Source organism: Alexandromys fortis, unplaced genomic scaffold, assembly GCF_014885135.2.
Source record: "Alexandromys fortis isolate MF-2015 unplaced genomic scaffold, M_Fortis_MF-2015_v1.1 scaffold_80, whole genome shotgun sequence".
Lineage (NCBI taxonomy): Eukaryota > Metazoa > Chordata > Mammalia > Rodentia > Cricetidae > Alexandromys > Alexandromys fortis.
Window position 1 is genome coordinate 8,439,567 of NW_026068174.1, and position 15,538 is coordinate 8,455,104.

General features: G+C 44.5%; 1 protein-coding gene and 1 long non-coding RNA gene across 2 annotated transcripts in view; one reads left to right on the forward strand and one right to left on the reverse strand.

Moving 5' to 3' along the window:
* Positions 1-15,538, reverse strand: part of Ccdc92b (coiled-coil domain containing 92B) — a 32,724-nt gene that overhangs the window by 3,831 nt on the left and 13,355 nt on the right. The window contains exons 2-3 of the mRNA XM_050128932.1: positions 7,136-7,288; positions 2,858-2,905 (exon numbers count right to left, since the gene is read on the reverse strand). Coding sequence (XP_049984889.1) covers positions 2,858-2,905; positions 7,136-7,265 — 178 coding nt within the window. The 5' untranslated portion in view covers positions 7,266-7,288. The remainder of the gene's footprint in view (positions 1-2,857; positions 2,906-7,135; positions 7,289-15,538) is intronic.
* LOC126492465 (uncharacterized) overlaps positions 15,126-15,538 on the forward strand; it is a 5,180-nt gene continuing 4,767 nt past the window's right edge. Inside the window, exon 1 of the long non-coding RNA XR_007589593.1 lies at positions 15,126-15,241. This is a non-coding gene — a long non-coding RNA (uncharacterized lncRNA). The remainder of the gene's footprint in view (positions 15,242-15,538) is intronic.

Genomic DNA, 15,538 nt, shown 5'->3' on the forward strand with positions numbered 1-15,538 from the left:
CCCCCCCCCCCCCCGCTCTTCCGCCTCAAACTTCAGCCACAGGGACTTTAGCCCTGACCCACCCTCCGCGTCAAATTCTTCGGCTTAAGCGCAAAACCCTGATTGTTCATTTGTAAGCAATCGTTAATTTGTAAGCAATCTGTTGGGCTTTGAGTCTCCGCGCCCTGTGCTCTCAAGAAGCAGGCAGCGCAGTATAGTGAATAACCACAAACGTCTGGTTGCCAGTGTGACACGTGTCAGAAAGACAAATTCTAATTAGAATCCTCTAACTAGAATCCTCTTATTCTAAGGGGGATGTGATGCCATCAGGGAAGGAGAGGCTTGAGAGCTAGGATGAACAGCTCCTCCCCGCAAAGAAGGGTACTCCTGAAGGAGACCCAGCTTGGGTGTGCAAAAGCCCTGTGACAGGAAGACATGTTAAGAGCTGGGGCCGAGAAGCACAGGAGGTGGTGGTGGGTGTCCTTTCCTTTACCGAACACATATCCTATTTTGTGAGTTCTTTTTGATGACTGGTCTAGTTTTTGCCTTCACCAAAGGAGTTAGCCATAGACACACATCAGAACAATGCAAAGAGTTTTAACCCAAGCTGTTTCCCAGGCCCTATAAAAGACTGTTTAACTTGGAACCCCTGGAATTGGCCCTAGAAATGAGACTGCTGAAATCTCCCCAGGTGATCATGCAGAATCAGGGCTGAGGGCCCCTCTTCCTGAACCTTACTAACCATCTACGCCTGGGACTTGGCACACAGAGACAAAAGGGGATATGTTCCCATTTATTTATTTATGCATTTATTTATTTGAGACAGGGTTTCTCCGTAGCTTTGGAGCCTATCCTGGAACTTGCTCTGTAGACCGGGCTGGCCTCGAACTCACAGAGTTCTGCCTCCTGGGTTCTGGGATTAAAAGCGTGCCCCACCACCGCCCAGCAGGGATATGTTCCTTACAGCGCAGTGGCTTGAGCTCTGATGACCCCAAAAGCCCCCCCTTTTTTAAATATTTATTTATTATGTATACAATATTCTGTCTGCATGTATGCTTGCTGGCCAGAAGAGGGCACCAGACCTCATTACAGATGGTTGTGAGCCACTATGTGGTTGCTGGGAATTGAACTCAAGACCTTTGGAAGAGCAGGCAATAATCTTAACCGCTGAGCCATCTCTCCAGCCCCCAAAAGCCCTTTCAATGGAAAGTTAGTAGTGGTTATAGAACTCTTTGTTTAGTATCAGGGACGAGTAAGTGTCCCATCTCTCCAAGCACAGAGGCACCAAGAAGTGTCCATGATTGCCATAGGAAGATGTGGACAGTCAGCTCAAGTCTAAGTCCCCGTGTGTCCTAGCTGATCTTCAGCTGCACGCAGTGATCTACAGGACTTTAATGTTTTAGCTTAAAAGTTTCCAGCCTTCTTTGCTCTCGTGAGTTTTTGATGTGTAAGAACTGTGACACACCAGTACGGCGGGGAGCCAACTTTCTCCTTTCCTTTCTTCATCCCCACTCCCACCCCAACAATGGTCTCATGGTGTAGCACTGGCCGGCCTGTGCCACCATGTCCAGGTTTCTCTGTGTAGCCCTAGCTGTCCTGGGACTCACTTTGTAGACCAGGCTGGCCTTGAACTCACAGAGATCCGCCTGCCTCTGTCTCCGGAGTGCTGGGATTAAAGGCGTGCGCCACCACCGCCTGGCCCTTTCCCCAGTTCTTTATTTATTATGTATACAATATTCTGTATTGTGTGTATGCCTGCAGGCCAGAAGAGGGCACCAGACCTCATTACAGATGTTGTGAGCCACCAATGTGGTTGCTGGGAATTGAACTCAGGACCTTTGGAAGAGCAGGCAATGCTCTTAACTGCTGAGCCATCTCTCCAGCCTCCTTTTCTCAGTTCTTAAGAATTCTTCGGGCACTGGCTTAGTGGTTCATGGTTGTAATATCAGCACTTGGGAGGTTAAGAAGACTGGAGGATGGCCACAAACTTGAGGCTAACCTGGTCTACATAGTGAGTTCTAAGTCATTTGGGACTACAGAATGAGGCAGTATTCCAACACAAAACAGTCTCCATGGCACCACTGTGTACTCTAGACTGGCCTTGGGTCTGAAATCCCATGGTGAAGAAACCTGCTGAAGACTGAGACACCCTGCCTCTCCAGTGGTACCACCAGAATCCCCTGGACCTGCCAGACACAGGGTAACTGGACCAGCTGGCCCCAGGCCACCCAGCTGCTTCATCTTTCCTTGTTTTGGGACAGACTCTCTTACATAGCCCCAAAAGTATTGAAACTTGTTATGTAGACCAGGCTAGCCTAGAAATTACAGATCTATCTGCCTGCCTCTGCTTCCCAAGTGCTGGGATTAAAGATGTGTGCCACAATGCTCTGCCCAAATGAGGCTTTAAAAAAACAAACTTTAATTTTGGATTTATATGGTGGCATTCATTTCATGTGTGTGTACATGTGTTTGTGTGTGTATAAACCACTGTTGCGGGGGGCAGAGGTCTGTTGGGCATCTTCCATTTTTGCTCTTGGAGGTAGAGGCAGAGGTTGAGGAGTTCAAGGCCAACCTTGACTACTTAGAGAATTAGAGGCCAGCTACGTGGAGACTTAATCTCAAAAAATCAAAATCTGGTCCAGCAAGATGGCTCAGCAGGTAAAGGTGCTTGCTGTCAAACCTGATGACCTGAGTTTGACCCCTGGAACCCACACAGTAGAAGTAGAGAACTGACTGACTCCCCCAAAGTTTTCAGACTTCCACATGTGTGTGTCCCATTCCCATAATATATAAAACATTTAAAAGACAATTGGTGAAACTCAATCTTCCGGGCTTCATGCACCTCCCTCCCAGCAGAGCTCAGAGCTATTTCTCTTACCTTGCTGGTGAGACTGGACCTCTCTCATCTCCAGGTCATGGGTCAGTTCTGGGGAAGAGAGAATAGAGGGGTTTGTGTGTGCACAAGTAGGTGTGTGTGTCAGGAAGTCACAACTGAGTTAGTGGAAGGGCAGACCCACAGACACAATCTCCACTCCCGCTACAGCTGCTTCGCATCCCAGCAAAGGCAAGAGTCATGCTGAAGGCGCACAGCCTGGGCCCGGGGATTCCAAACCCAGAGATCTTTCTAGCAAAAGCTTTGTGCCTAGGCTTGGGTACAGAGATTACCTCTGTGGGCAAAAGAGCCTGGCTTGTTTAGGGGATGAGGGGGTGTTCGCCTTTTCCTAAGGGGTGATATGGTTGTGGAGGACTCTTGTGACCTATGCAAGCTTAGTTGCACTGATGAATGCTGCAGTGCCCAGGGATACTTGGGGAGCAGCGGAAATGGACAGAAGCTATTTGCCAAGCTGAACACATGTGACATTAATTTCATAACCAGTATTGTACCTGTATTACTGTCGGGAGATCCCGACTGTTTCCTAAACCCCATGTGACCACTATGACAGAAGGGCTTAAGGAGGACAGCACCACCTAGTGGTGGAAGATGTACCAGGCGTTGGTTTGGTGTTGGAAGGGGAGGGACTTCCAAGCTAGGGAAATGCCACCACCAAGGTCACTGGCATAGGACAAAATTCTTCCCGGGTGCTGGTGGCCCAGCTATCTCCGTATCTCTGCTTATTTTTCTTCAACTCAATTTTGGTGCTCCCAATGCCCCCTCCATCTCTCAGGGCATCTGTTATTTCAGCCCTACCTCCTGACCCCATCTCCTAGAGTTCGGACCAGGCAGGAGTGTACAACTCAATGACACAGAAAATGCTTAGCACTCCTGGTTCTGGGTGCTAATTCTCACAGAACTGGAGGCAGTGTGCTGGGCTGGGCAAAGGGCAGAAGGAAGTCGGGAGCACCTGCATATACCTTCAGGGATGAAGCGTAGAGTCCAAAGAAAGGAAGTGGCATATCTCTGGGACGGCTGCCCATCATCTCCCAGACAGGCAGACCTGTGGCCTTAATCTGCTCCCCTTCTCCCCTCAAAACGCTCTTAGGGACCAGGGGCTTTGCTAGAAGTAACCTCTCTGGGGAAACCACTTGTTGCTGGGACACGGAAAGCTCTGGGTACCTTAGCTATGACCGGAGCCTGAACCTCTTCCCTGGGGCCACTCTTCCCTGGAGGCCTTTGAGGCCTCCATCCCTAGAACTCTTTGGGACCAACTCCTCCCTTCCTCCAAGACCTATGAAATGGCCTAAGGGATTTGGCTCTGCCACTAACTTCTCAACGGCTGATTTCTTTCAACCATTAACCACAGGACTGAGATTTGAGGAGACAGAATCCCAGCTGGGCTCCACACCCCCATCTTCCTCTATGTGTGTGTGTTTGAGATAGGATCTCATTATGTATTCCTGGCTGTTCTGGAACTTGCTCTGTAGACCAGTCTGGCCCTGAACTCACAGAGATCCCTCTGCCTCTGCCTTCTGTGTTCTGAGGTTAAAAGTGTGTGCCACCATGCCAGGCTTCCTTCATCTTTCTCGACCCATCTTTTGATGAGAATCCTTGCAGGTTATATAAACATTATATGAAATAAGCACATGGTAGGGTCCTGGACCAATAAGGATACTTCTCTGAACCTTAGTTTTCTCATTTGGAAAATGGGCACAAAACAGCACCTCTCTTACAGGGGTCTGGTGTCAGGATGCAATGGAAAAAAACAGAGGATTTAGCTTAGGGCTAGCTCAGCACTTAAGGCTCAGGGGCGCTTGTCATTAGCCAGGCTATCCCATCAGCCCAGAATTTACTTCTACTTCCAAGCCCCATTTCATCTGGCTTTCCAGGCAGCCTGCCCTCTTGAGTCCCCTTCAACCTCCTCCCTCTATTTTCTCTGCTTTCTCTGCTCTTCCCACTGGAAGGGGGTCTGAACTGGTCATCTCAGTCCCCAGAGTGGCGGTTCCAGACAAGCCCAGAGTTATTTTTATCTCCTTAATCAATAACCAGGAGGCTCCAAGCCCAGGCTCACCTGAGAGCCAGAGAGGGCTAGAGGGCTCTCGAATCCTGCCCGTCAGGTTGTCATGGGAACTATCCTGTGTCCAGAATGGAAAGACCCAGGTCTTCAGAATTGGGAAAAACAAGAAGAAATGAGAGGATCTGCGGTAAGATTTTTGAGTCTCCTGTTTTCCTCTGATACTGTCCTTATAATAAAAAAGTAGCCTCTGGGAGCCATCCAGTCACTGGGGAGATAGATGGCCAGGAGCCTAGCTTGGAATGGAGCAAATGGATCTGTGTCTAGACTGCTCACGTTCTGTTAACATGGGGAGCTGAGTGCTTCACTCAAGCTTCCTAGCTTTGGGCAAACAGAAAGATAGAAAATGTTCAGAAAACTGCACAGCTGCTGGTTTTAATCCTGGCTGTGACACTAGCATATGTTGTATGACTTTCTCTTTCTGGATCTTGGTTTATCGCTTTCACAATAAAGAAATTGGAGCCTGGTGATGGTGCACGCTTTTAATCCCAACATTAGGGAGACAGAAGCAGGTGGATTTCTGTGAGTTTGAGGTCAGCCTGGTCTACATATTGAGTTCCAAGATAGCCAGGGCTACACAGTAAGGAGGAGGAGGAAATAAATAAATAGATTAGCAGGAAATTGGGTTCTGCCAACTGAGATATCCCTCGAGCATAACAGCCTGCATTGGAGCTAAGTGTGGTGGCTTACATTTATAATCCCAGCACTTTTGAGGCAGAAAGATTAGAAGTTCAAGACCATCCTAGGCTACTTAAGGAGTTCAAGGCCAGCCTGGGCTATGAGACTTTGTATCAACAAACACACATAAAGCCTACATTTGGAGATACGTGAGCACTTGGGTCACAGTCCTGCCTCTGAATGGCCAGCTCTGACATTTCCATCCACTCTTTTCCTGCCTCTTCTCTGCTCGCAAATGTGATCAACTGTCAGGCCATTTTCCTTCCAGCTGTTTCCAGCTGTTTCCCACTAGCTCTTTGCCTCTCCCAGAGCCTCTCATCAGCATCACCACACGTATCTAGCCTCTCTCGGCCACAGTTCACCGTCTCTGCTGTGAGACCAGCAGTGCTGAAGGAGAAGCATCCAGCTGCTCCAAACCGTTCACTGGTTCTTGTTCTCTACTGCCCAAGGGGACAAGACAAATTCGCAGCTCTCCCTGCATTTGTCAGGGTCTCCAGGAGTTTTTTGGTCCTTCCTTCCTTCCTTCCTTCCTTCCTTCCTTCCTTCCTTCCTTCCTTCCTTCCTTCCTTCCTTCCTTCCTTCCTTCCTTCCTTCCTTCTCCCCCTCCCCTTCCCTCCCATCTCTTTCTGTTTTCTTTTTGAGACAGGGTTTCTCTGTGTAGCTCACTGTCCTGGAACTCACTCTGTAGACCAGGCTGGCCTTGAACTCAGAGATCCAACTGCCTCTGCCTTCCCACTCAGGTGCTGTGCGCCACCGGAGTCTGGCTTCTTACAGTCTCTTCTAAGCACAGCTTTATCCGACTTCCTGGCCTTTGCCATGCTGGCCCATTTACCTGAATGGTTTCTTCACTTCCTTCCCGTCACCTGCTGGTATGTCTGCATTGCATACAACTATCCGGGGAGATGATACGCTCCCTCTTAGGATGGCGGTGCTCACTCTCCACCATCTTGCTCAGATGGACTGTCATCCTGAACTCTTCTTGGCCCTCCTTCCCAATGTGTGTTTATTTTCACGTGTGTGATGCTGGGTATAGAACTCAGGGCCTTGTGCACATGGTGGGTAAGTGCCCCAACGCTGAGCCACACTCCAAGCCTTCTGCTCTGTCTCACCAGTCTGAGACAGTCAGTTTCCCACCTGAGCTCCTGAAGGATGACAGGTGCTCAAAGGACAGGAATCCCATGGAACTGGTTCCTGGAAGCCTGACCCACTACCTCAGCAGGGTCCTCAGCCTTAAAATGTTTAGGTGTGGGGAAGTGAGGACAGAGTCTCATGTAGCCCAGGCTGGCCTAGAACTTACTAAACATCTGAGTCCTAACTTTACTTCCCCCATTCCACAATATAGTCATGTCACCTTCGGCTCATCTCTAGAACCCGCTCCACTCAAGTCTTGGTTCTCATCCAGAAAGAGGCAGGACAGAACGTATTAGGCTCATAGGAACTCAAGGAGGGGCATCCCACCAGAGAAACCGACGATGGTGACAGTGACCCCCCTCCTCACTCCAGCCCCCTGGGGTAAGTGCTAGCCTCACCTGAGCAGCGCTTTTGCAGCCTCAGGATCTCCAGGTGCAGGTCTCGAAGCAGGGCCATCTGCTCCTTTTTCAGGAAGCTGATGTGGCGTTGCACGCTCTGGATCTGATGCTCCAGGGACACGGTATCCATGGCAGCCCAGGCCTGGGCCTCACCTGGATGAAAGGCAAGATGAAACCATGTCTTCAGAGGCCATTTGCCTGCCCCACCTTCAGGTTCTGTTCTTCACACTAGGTCCTCTTGACTCCAGGGAGAGGATTCCCCACCCAAGCTTCCTCTACTAGCTTTCCTGAACCTTGAGTGAGAATGTCCTCAGAGAGGTTGCTCTTCCCATTCAACAGGCTAAGAAGCAGAGCCCAGGGATGCCCTGGCTTCGTTTTCCTGCCTTTTCTTCTTCCCAGACAGGCAAATAAGTTGAGAAGATGGCTAAGACAGGAAGACAACTTTGGGTCTAGCATTCACTAATGTCCCACATGTGGCCACCTCTCTCTCTCCGAGGTCTTAGCTTTCCATAGGTCAATAAGGAATCTGAAAACTATGTTCAGAGCAGCATTATGACTAATAGCCAGAACCTGCAAACAACCTAGATGCCCCTCGACTGAAGAATGGATGGAGAAAATGTGGTACATTTACACAATGGAGTACTACTCAGCTGTAAAAAACAATGACATCATGAAATTTGCAGGCAAATGGATGGAACTAGAAAATAATCATCCTGAGTGAGGTACCCAGACCCAGAAAGACAAACATGGTGTGTACTCACTCATAAGTGGATAGCAGATGTAACATAAAGGATAACCAGGCTATAATCCATAGCCCCAGAGGGGTTAGGTAACAAGGAGCGCCCAAGAGGGACACATGGATTTCCTTTGGAAGGGGAAATAAGAGATCTCCTGGGTGGACTGGGGATGGGTGGGCATGGGAAATTAAGGGAGTGGATTTGGGCAGGTTGAGGGAAGGATGGGGGGTGGGCAGTATTGAAAGAGACTCTTGATAGAGGGAGCCATTTCAGGGTTAGGAAGAAACCCGGTGCCAGGGAATGACCCTAGCCAAGACTCCTAGCAATAGTGGAGAGGGGCCCTGAGCTGGCCATTTCCTGTAATCAGATTGGTGACTACCCTAACTGTCATCAGGGAGCCTTCGTCCAGCAACTGATGGAAACAAAGAGATCCACAGCTAAGCACTGGGCTGAGATTCAGGAATCCTGTTGAAGAGAGGAAAGGTTGTGTGCGAGCCAGAGGGGTCAAGGTCACCACAAGGGAACCCACAGAAACAACCTGGGGTCATAGCAGCTCACAGATTCTGGACCAACAGTCAGGGAGCCTGCATGGGACCAACCTAGGCCCTCTACCTATGTGAGGCAGCTGTGTAGCTTGGTCTACTTGTGGAACTCCTAGCAGTGGGATCCGGACCTGTCCCTGAAGCTTGAGCTCAACTTTGGGAATCTATTCTCCACATTGGTTTGCCTCACCCAGCTGCAATAAAAAAGGAGGAGCTTAGTCCTACCTCAACTTGAAATGCCATGCTTTGTGGACACCCATGGGAGGCTTGCCCGTTCCTGAACAGAAACAGAGGAGGAGTGGATGTGGGGGCAGTGGGGAGGTGGGGGTAGGGAGGGAACAGGAGGAGAGGGGAAACTGGTTGGGATGTAAAATGAATGAAAAAAAATTTAATTAATAAAAAAAGGGAGCTGAGGTAATAAACCCTAAAATCTGGTCCAATTATGACTCCCACTTGTACCTCAGCCCTGGAGCTTCTTTGAATCACCGGGGAAAGAGAGTCCTGAGAGGTAGCACAGGCTAGCCTCGAACTCTCCACATTCCCATCTCTGACTTTGGAGCGCTTCAGTTACAGGTGTGTGTGGTTGTGCCTGGCTCACAGGAGGGAGGGAGAGCTGAAGAGCTGTTTACTAACGTGCCTCTCTGGGCTGAAAACAGGAGGCAGAGTCACTCTGTAGAGAAGAATGGGAGCTAAGATCAGAAGACCCACACTGTGGATCCCATGGCGACAGAGAAGCACGCACCTGAATCCTACTCATGATGGCCAGATTCCTGGAAAAGCCAAGGTGGAGGCAAGCGCTCTGGGGTCCAGGACCTAGAACCCATGTCTTCTCTGCCAGCCACTCCCTAAGCTACTTAATTATTTTGGGTAATAGAGCTTACATTATGCTGCCCAGGCAAGCTGTGAACTCTTACGCCCAATGGTCCTCCTGCCTTCTGAGTAGCTGAGATTACAGGCATGGGGCATTATATTGACCCTCCCCCAAAGTTTTGCTTAGAAAATGCCTAGGTTACCAACATCGGAACAAGTAAGACCAGAGCACCAGCATCCCTGAACTACTTTAGCGTAACTGCGACACCTGCTAGCCAGCATTGTCATTACACCTTAAACTCTCAGCCACTTAAACCAGCCAACCAAATGCTGGCTTCATCTGATAGTCAATCAACATTATTACACCTACAGCAATTTTCTGAGAATTTCAACATACATAAGTTATCTGATAATATTTTTTTGCAATTTGTAAACCATTCATAAGGTAATAGTAGATAATATCACCATCCAGGAATTTAAAAACCTTTTCACCTCTACTCTAGAGGGAATTCTAGAAGAGGTATATGATCTACCTGGGATATATACATTCTTAGCCATAGCTGCTATTGGTTTGATACTTCATATTATATCTTTAAAGAAATGGTTTGATAACAGGGTCAAGAATGAGAAACTTTTAGAAATGATACAGACTTTACAGAAGTTGGTTGAAAAGATTCATACCATTGAAATTGATAACCATAATTTGACAGGCAAAATTCATTCCATGTCAATGGGTTATGAAATCTTACATAGGGTACTGAGCAATTATCTGAAAGGATTCATACTGTTGCAACTGACAATCAAAATCTGTTAAAAAGTTATGACAAGCCAGCAGATAGAACATCCCTCCTGGAAGACAATCTGCTTGCCATCCAAACAATCTCTAAGGATGAGAATATGTCATTAATGGAAAAACTTAAAGACTTGGAATCATATGTACATGATGAAAACCACAGATTAATTGATTTGAGGAAATCATTAGAAATACTCACAGGTCAAGAAATTCAGACTCTAAAAAAGACAGTGATAAACAGATTTGAAAGCACTGAAGAACTTGTCAGAACTGATAAGCACAGAGATGAGGTACAATCAAAAGACAATAGTAAAGACTTAACATCAGAGTCAGAGATGACTTACCAAGAGTTTTAGATACTTATTCTGTTACTATTTCTGAAAAATCAGCAAATAGTAAATATCAAATAGGATATACAGAATGGGCACCTATATGTATGAAGATCTAAAGGATATTAAGGAAGCAGTTGTTTCTTATGGCATGCATTCACCTTTTGTGAAGCAAATGTTTAAAAAAACTGTGGTCAGTTTGTAATAAAATTAACCCTAACAACTGGATAGATTTGGTTAAGGGTGCTTAATTGCCTGTTCCACAATTACAATGGAGTACCTGGTTCAGAAAAGAGGCTAAGATGATTGAAAAATGGAGTAAAGCTAGAGGTAGGGAAATCTCCTTAGATCAAATTCTTAGGCCGGGTGGTGGTAGCACACGCCTTTAATCCCAGCACTCGGGAGGCAGAGGCAGGAGGATCTCTGTGAGTTCGAGGCCCGCCTGGTCTACAAGAGCTAGTTCCAGGACAGGAACCAAAAAGCTATGGAGAAACCCTGTCTCGAAAAAAAAAAATTCTTTGTATGTTTTAGATCCTTGTCTGGAGGGTTTTAGAATATGTGTGCTAATATATTATTACAAAACCTAATTTTTCTGTCACTGTTAAACAGGAGGCACCAACCATGTGGCAAAGTAATGCAGCCTTGTCTGAGCATCCTGAGATACTGAGGTAGATAAGAGAGAAATTAGAGGATAAGAATTTGGAATAAAAACTACTTCCTGACCCTTGAGGGTGAGTGATTGGGAATAGGAACAAGGAAATTGAAGGTTGATTGATGTTTTCTAGGCAAAGTTTAAATGGGAGGAGAGAGGGGACCAAAAATATACATATATCTTTTAGCTCTGACACTTTATGAGCTTGACGATATCCTTCCATATAAGCTTCTGTGGAATATTTTAAATACTATCAGCATATACATGCAAACACAGGCCCACACATTTACCCATAAGCCCATAAGCACCAAACAAAGAATTTTCCTTTGTAATGAGTTCAGTTTGTGAACAGTATCAAATAATGCCTTGGCCTTAATGTAAGGTATTTATTACAATAAAATGGCCCATCATAGCAGATTTAAGTGACAGAAATTGACTCAAACTAAGTTGAACCAAATCTATAAATTGATACGCATCCAAGATACACCCATGAATGGGTTTCTATGGCATGCTTAAAAAAGGTGGGGTGAGGAGAGACTCACTAAATATACCTTGCTNTATTTCCTGCCATCATAGAGGAAAATATTTCCCAGAGCAATTAAAGAACCTAATGCCTATTGTAGAAGAGAGAAACCATAAAGTGAGTATTTTGGTAAACTTTTTTTTTTTTTTTGGAGATAGGGTTTCTCAGTAGCTATGGAGCCAGTCCTGGAACTTGCTCTGTAGACCAGGCTGGCCTCAAACTCACAGAGACCCACTTGCCTCTGACTCCTGAGTGCCGGGATTAAAAGCGTGTGACACTACCACCTGGCAGACAAACTTCTATAAATGAACAAAGACCAAAATTAAAAATACATAAATGTTCAGTTTTTAGGGATTGAAACTTTATCTCAGGTAAAGCAGAGTGTGGAGATGGGTCAAATGTATAGGACCAGAAGGATAGAGAGGAATATTAAAAGCATATGTGGCTGACATAGCAATAAATTTATGGGGATGTGATTTGTGATGACAATGTAATACTCAGATTAACATTCCCCCAATCTTAGAAACAAACCATAAATTAACATATGTTTCTGGGAAAAATATTAGATGGTTTTATAAAGAACAGTCACTGACCATTCAGGTTGTATAAGAACAGGACACAACAGCTGCTGATATTTCAAAGGCACCAACAGCCCGACCTTTAAAATGGTTGACAGATGCAGGGTGGTGGTGGTGCATGCCTTTAATCCCAGCACTCGGGAAGCAGAGGCAGGTGGATCTCTGTGAGTTTGAGGCCAGCCTGGTCTACAAGAGCTAATTCCAGGACAGGCTCCAAAGCTACAGAGAAACCCTGTCTCGGAAAAAACAAAACAAACAAACAAACAAAAAAAACCCCAACAACAACAACAACAACAACAACAAAAAGGCTGACAGATAAACCTATATGGGTTAAGCAATGACCTTTAACAAAAGAGAAACTTCAGACTTTAGAAGTCTGTTGGTACAGGAGCAACAAGATGCTCAGCATATTGAAGAGTCAACCAGCCCTTGGTAATCTGTATTTGACTTCACAGTGCCTACTTATAATAATCCTCAGCCTGCTAAAAGATATCAATGGAAGGTTCTCCCATAGTGAATGTTAAATAGCCCTACTCTGTGCCAATATTTTGTAAGTCAGTCATTGGAAATGATACGTAAGCAATTTCCTTAATCTATAGTTTATCATTACAGGATGACATTCTGCTGATTCAAATGTACATACTTTAGAAAAATGTTTGAAGAAGAAAAATTTGCCTTGTTGGGGATTACAAATTGCACCTGAAAAAATACAAAGAGGAGATTCTATTAATTATTTAGGCTATAAGATAGGTTTCCAAAAAAATTAGACCTCAAAGGTTGCAAATTAGGAGAGATCGGTTGCAGACTCTTAATGACTTCCAAAGACTGCTAGGAGACATTTCCCATCTCTGGCAAACTATTGGGATAGGTCCTGATGACCTGATTAATTTAAACAAAACTTTAGGTGGTGACAAGGAATTAAATAGTCCCAGGGAATTATTTTCTGGAGCTGAGAAAAAACACCTTGATTGAAGAGAAATTGCAGAAGGATCATATGGATCCAAATTTTAACTGCATTAGGGTCATATTACCCTCTAAACAATTCCCTACAGGAATTTTAATGCAGAGGAAAGACATTATCTTAGAATGGATTTTTTTAGCCAAATAAACTGAATAAAAAGTTAAAAAATTACATGGAAAAGGTCTCTAAGTTAATTCTAAAAGGAAAACTGAGATTTTGTGAATTATCAGAAATAGACCCAGCAGAAATTATAGTACCTTTTTGTTGTTGTTGTTTTGTTTGAGACAGGTTTCCTCTGTATAACAGTCCTAGCTGTCCTGGAACTAACTCTTGTAGACCAGGCTGGTTTCCAACTCAACAGGGATCCACCTGCCTCTGCCTCCCGAGTGCTGGGATAAAAGACGTGCGCCACCACCGCCCAGCCCAGCATAGCAACATTTAATAATGATGAAATTGACAAATTATGGGAAGAAAGTGAACCCTGGGAAAAAGCTTGTAGTAATTTTTGGGAGAGATTAACAACAACTATCCCCAAATCCAGATAATTGACTTTTAAAGACAACCAAAAAAAAAAAAAAAAGAAAAAAAAAGACAACTAATTGGATTGTTCCTTGCATTGTACTGGACACACCACTAACTGGAGACCCTACATTCTATACTGATGCAAATACATCTGGAAAGGCAGAAATTTTAAGTAAAGTGGAACAAGCCCTTATGGTTCTGTCCAGAAGTCAGAATTACATGCTATTCTCATGATACTAAGGGATTTTTTTTCTTTTTGGTTTTTCGAGACAGAGTTTCTCTGTAACTTTGGAGCCTGTCATGAACTAGCTCTTGTAGACCAGGTTGGCCTCGAACTCACAGAGATACACCTGCCTCTTCCTCCCGAGTGCTGGAATTAAAGGCATGTGCCACCACTGCCTGGCTGATACTAAGGGATTTTAAAGAACCTCTTAAAATAGTTACTGATTCGTGATATGCAGAGTTGTATTGCATATTGAAACCAGATGATACAGAATTGACTTGATTACTTATTAAGGTACAATATATAATCAGGAATAGACATCATCCCATATACATAACACATGTCTGATTCCAAATGGGCTTGCTAGGTCCTCTAGAACAAGATAATGCAGAAATCAATCAATTATTGATTTTAAAAGTGCTGAAGGCCTCAGAATTTTATAAAAAATATGTCAATAGCAAAGGTTTGAAAAAGGATCTTTCCATCACATGGCAACAAGCCAAGGAAATGATAAGCTTTCCTACTTGAATTATAAGATTCCTACTTGTTCTTTATACAACCAAACACCATGACCTGCAGGAAGTAACCCAAAGGGTACTCAAAGGAAAGAAATCTGGCAGACAGATATGTTCCATTTTGTAGAATTTGGAAAATTAAAATATGCATACCACACCATTGATTTAGGTTTTCAATGGAAAACTGCTTTGCATTCAGAAAAGGCTGATTCAGTAATTACACATTTATTAAAAGTTATGGCCATCATGGGTCTACCTGCACAAAATAAAAGCAGACAATGTTCCAGCATGTGTCTCTAAGAAAATTAAACAGTTTTTTTGCCTATTATAAGTATATTACAGGTACACCACACAATCCTACAGGTCAGGCAGTTATAAGATCAAATTGAACTATAAAGGATATATGTTATATAAACAGAAAAGTATGATAAATACTTCCAGAAATTGATTGCATAATGCTTTATTAACTTTGAATTTTCTTAATGCTAATGAGAAAAGAAAAACAGCTGCAGAGAAACATTAGACAACAGAAAAAACTTCTGAATTAAATCAGCTGGTGTACTTCAAGGATGTGTTGACCTCACAACAGAAACCAGGAGATGAGCTATGTTGGGGAAGGGGTTTTGTTTCTGTTTCCACAGGAGAAGAAAAGCTACAGATACCATGAAAATTAATCAAGATTCTGTTTGAAAAGGAGAAACCTCTTGATATAGAGAAATGACAGCTCATTCATAGAGGTGACAATCATACAAGTTGTAAAGAATCCTCACAAGGGTTGGGACAAGGTTCTGTTCTCGTCTTTGCAGGAAAATAGAAAATACTCGTCTTCGAGAAGTCAAGAGACCTTGGACATTTAGACACCTAAAGAAGAAAAGATAGCTATCCAGAAAGACTCATCAAGCAAAGAAAAATCTTTGCAGGGTAAACTCTCACTACCTAAACATATATATCTCCTTACTTCTCAATATGATGGTAGTTATGCCTCACTTAAAAATTAAAGCTGGCTTGGGAGTTGGACTGTGTCTCTCTCCTCTAAATGCAAACATATTGTTAAAAGAAAAACTTCAAGTTTCTATCTCATATCTGCCACCTGGTGTATGACAGAAGGAAAATAAAAATCTAGAAATTAAGGTTATCAAAACTCTGCTTTCAAAAATTCTCCCCATACCTATTTTTGTCTTTAGGGTACCTTTCTTTGAATATGTCTATCGAAATTCA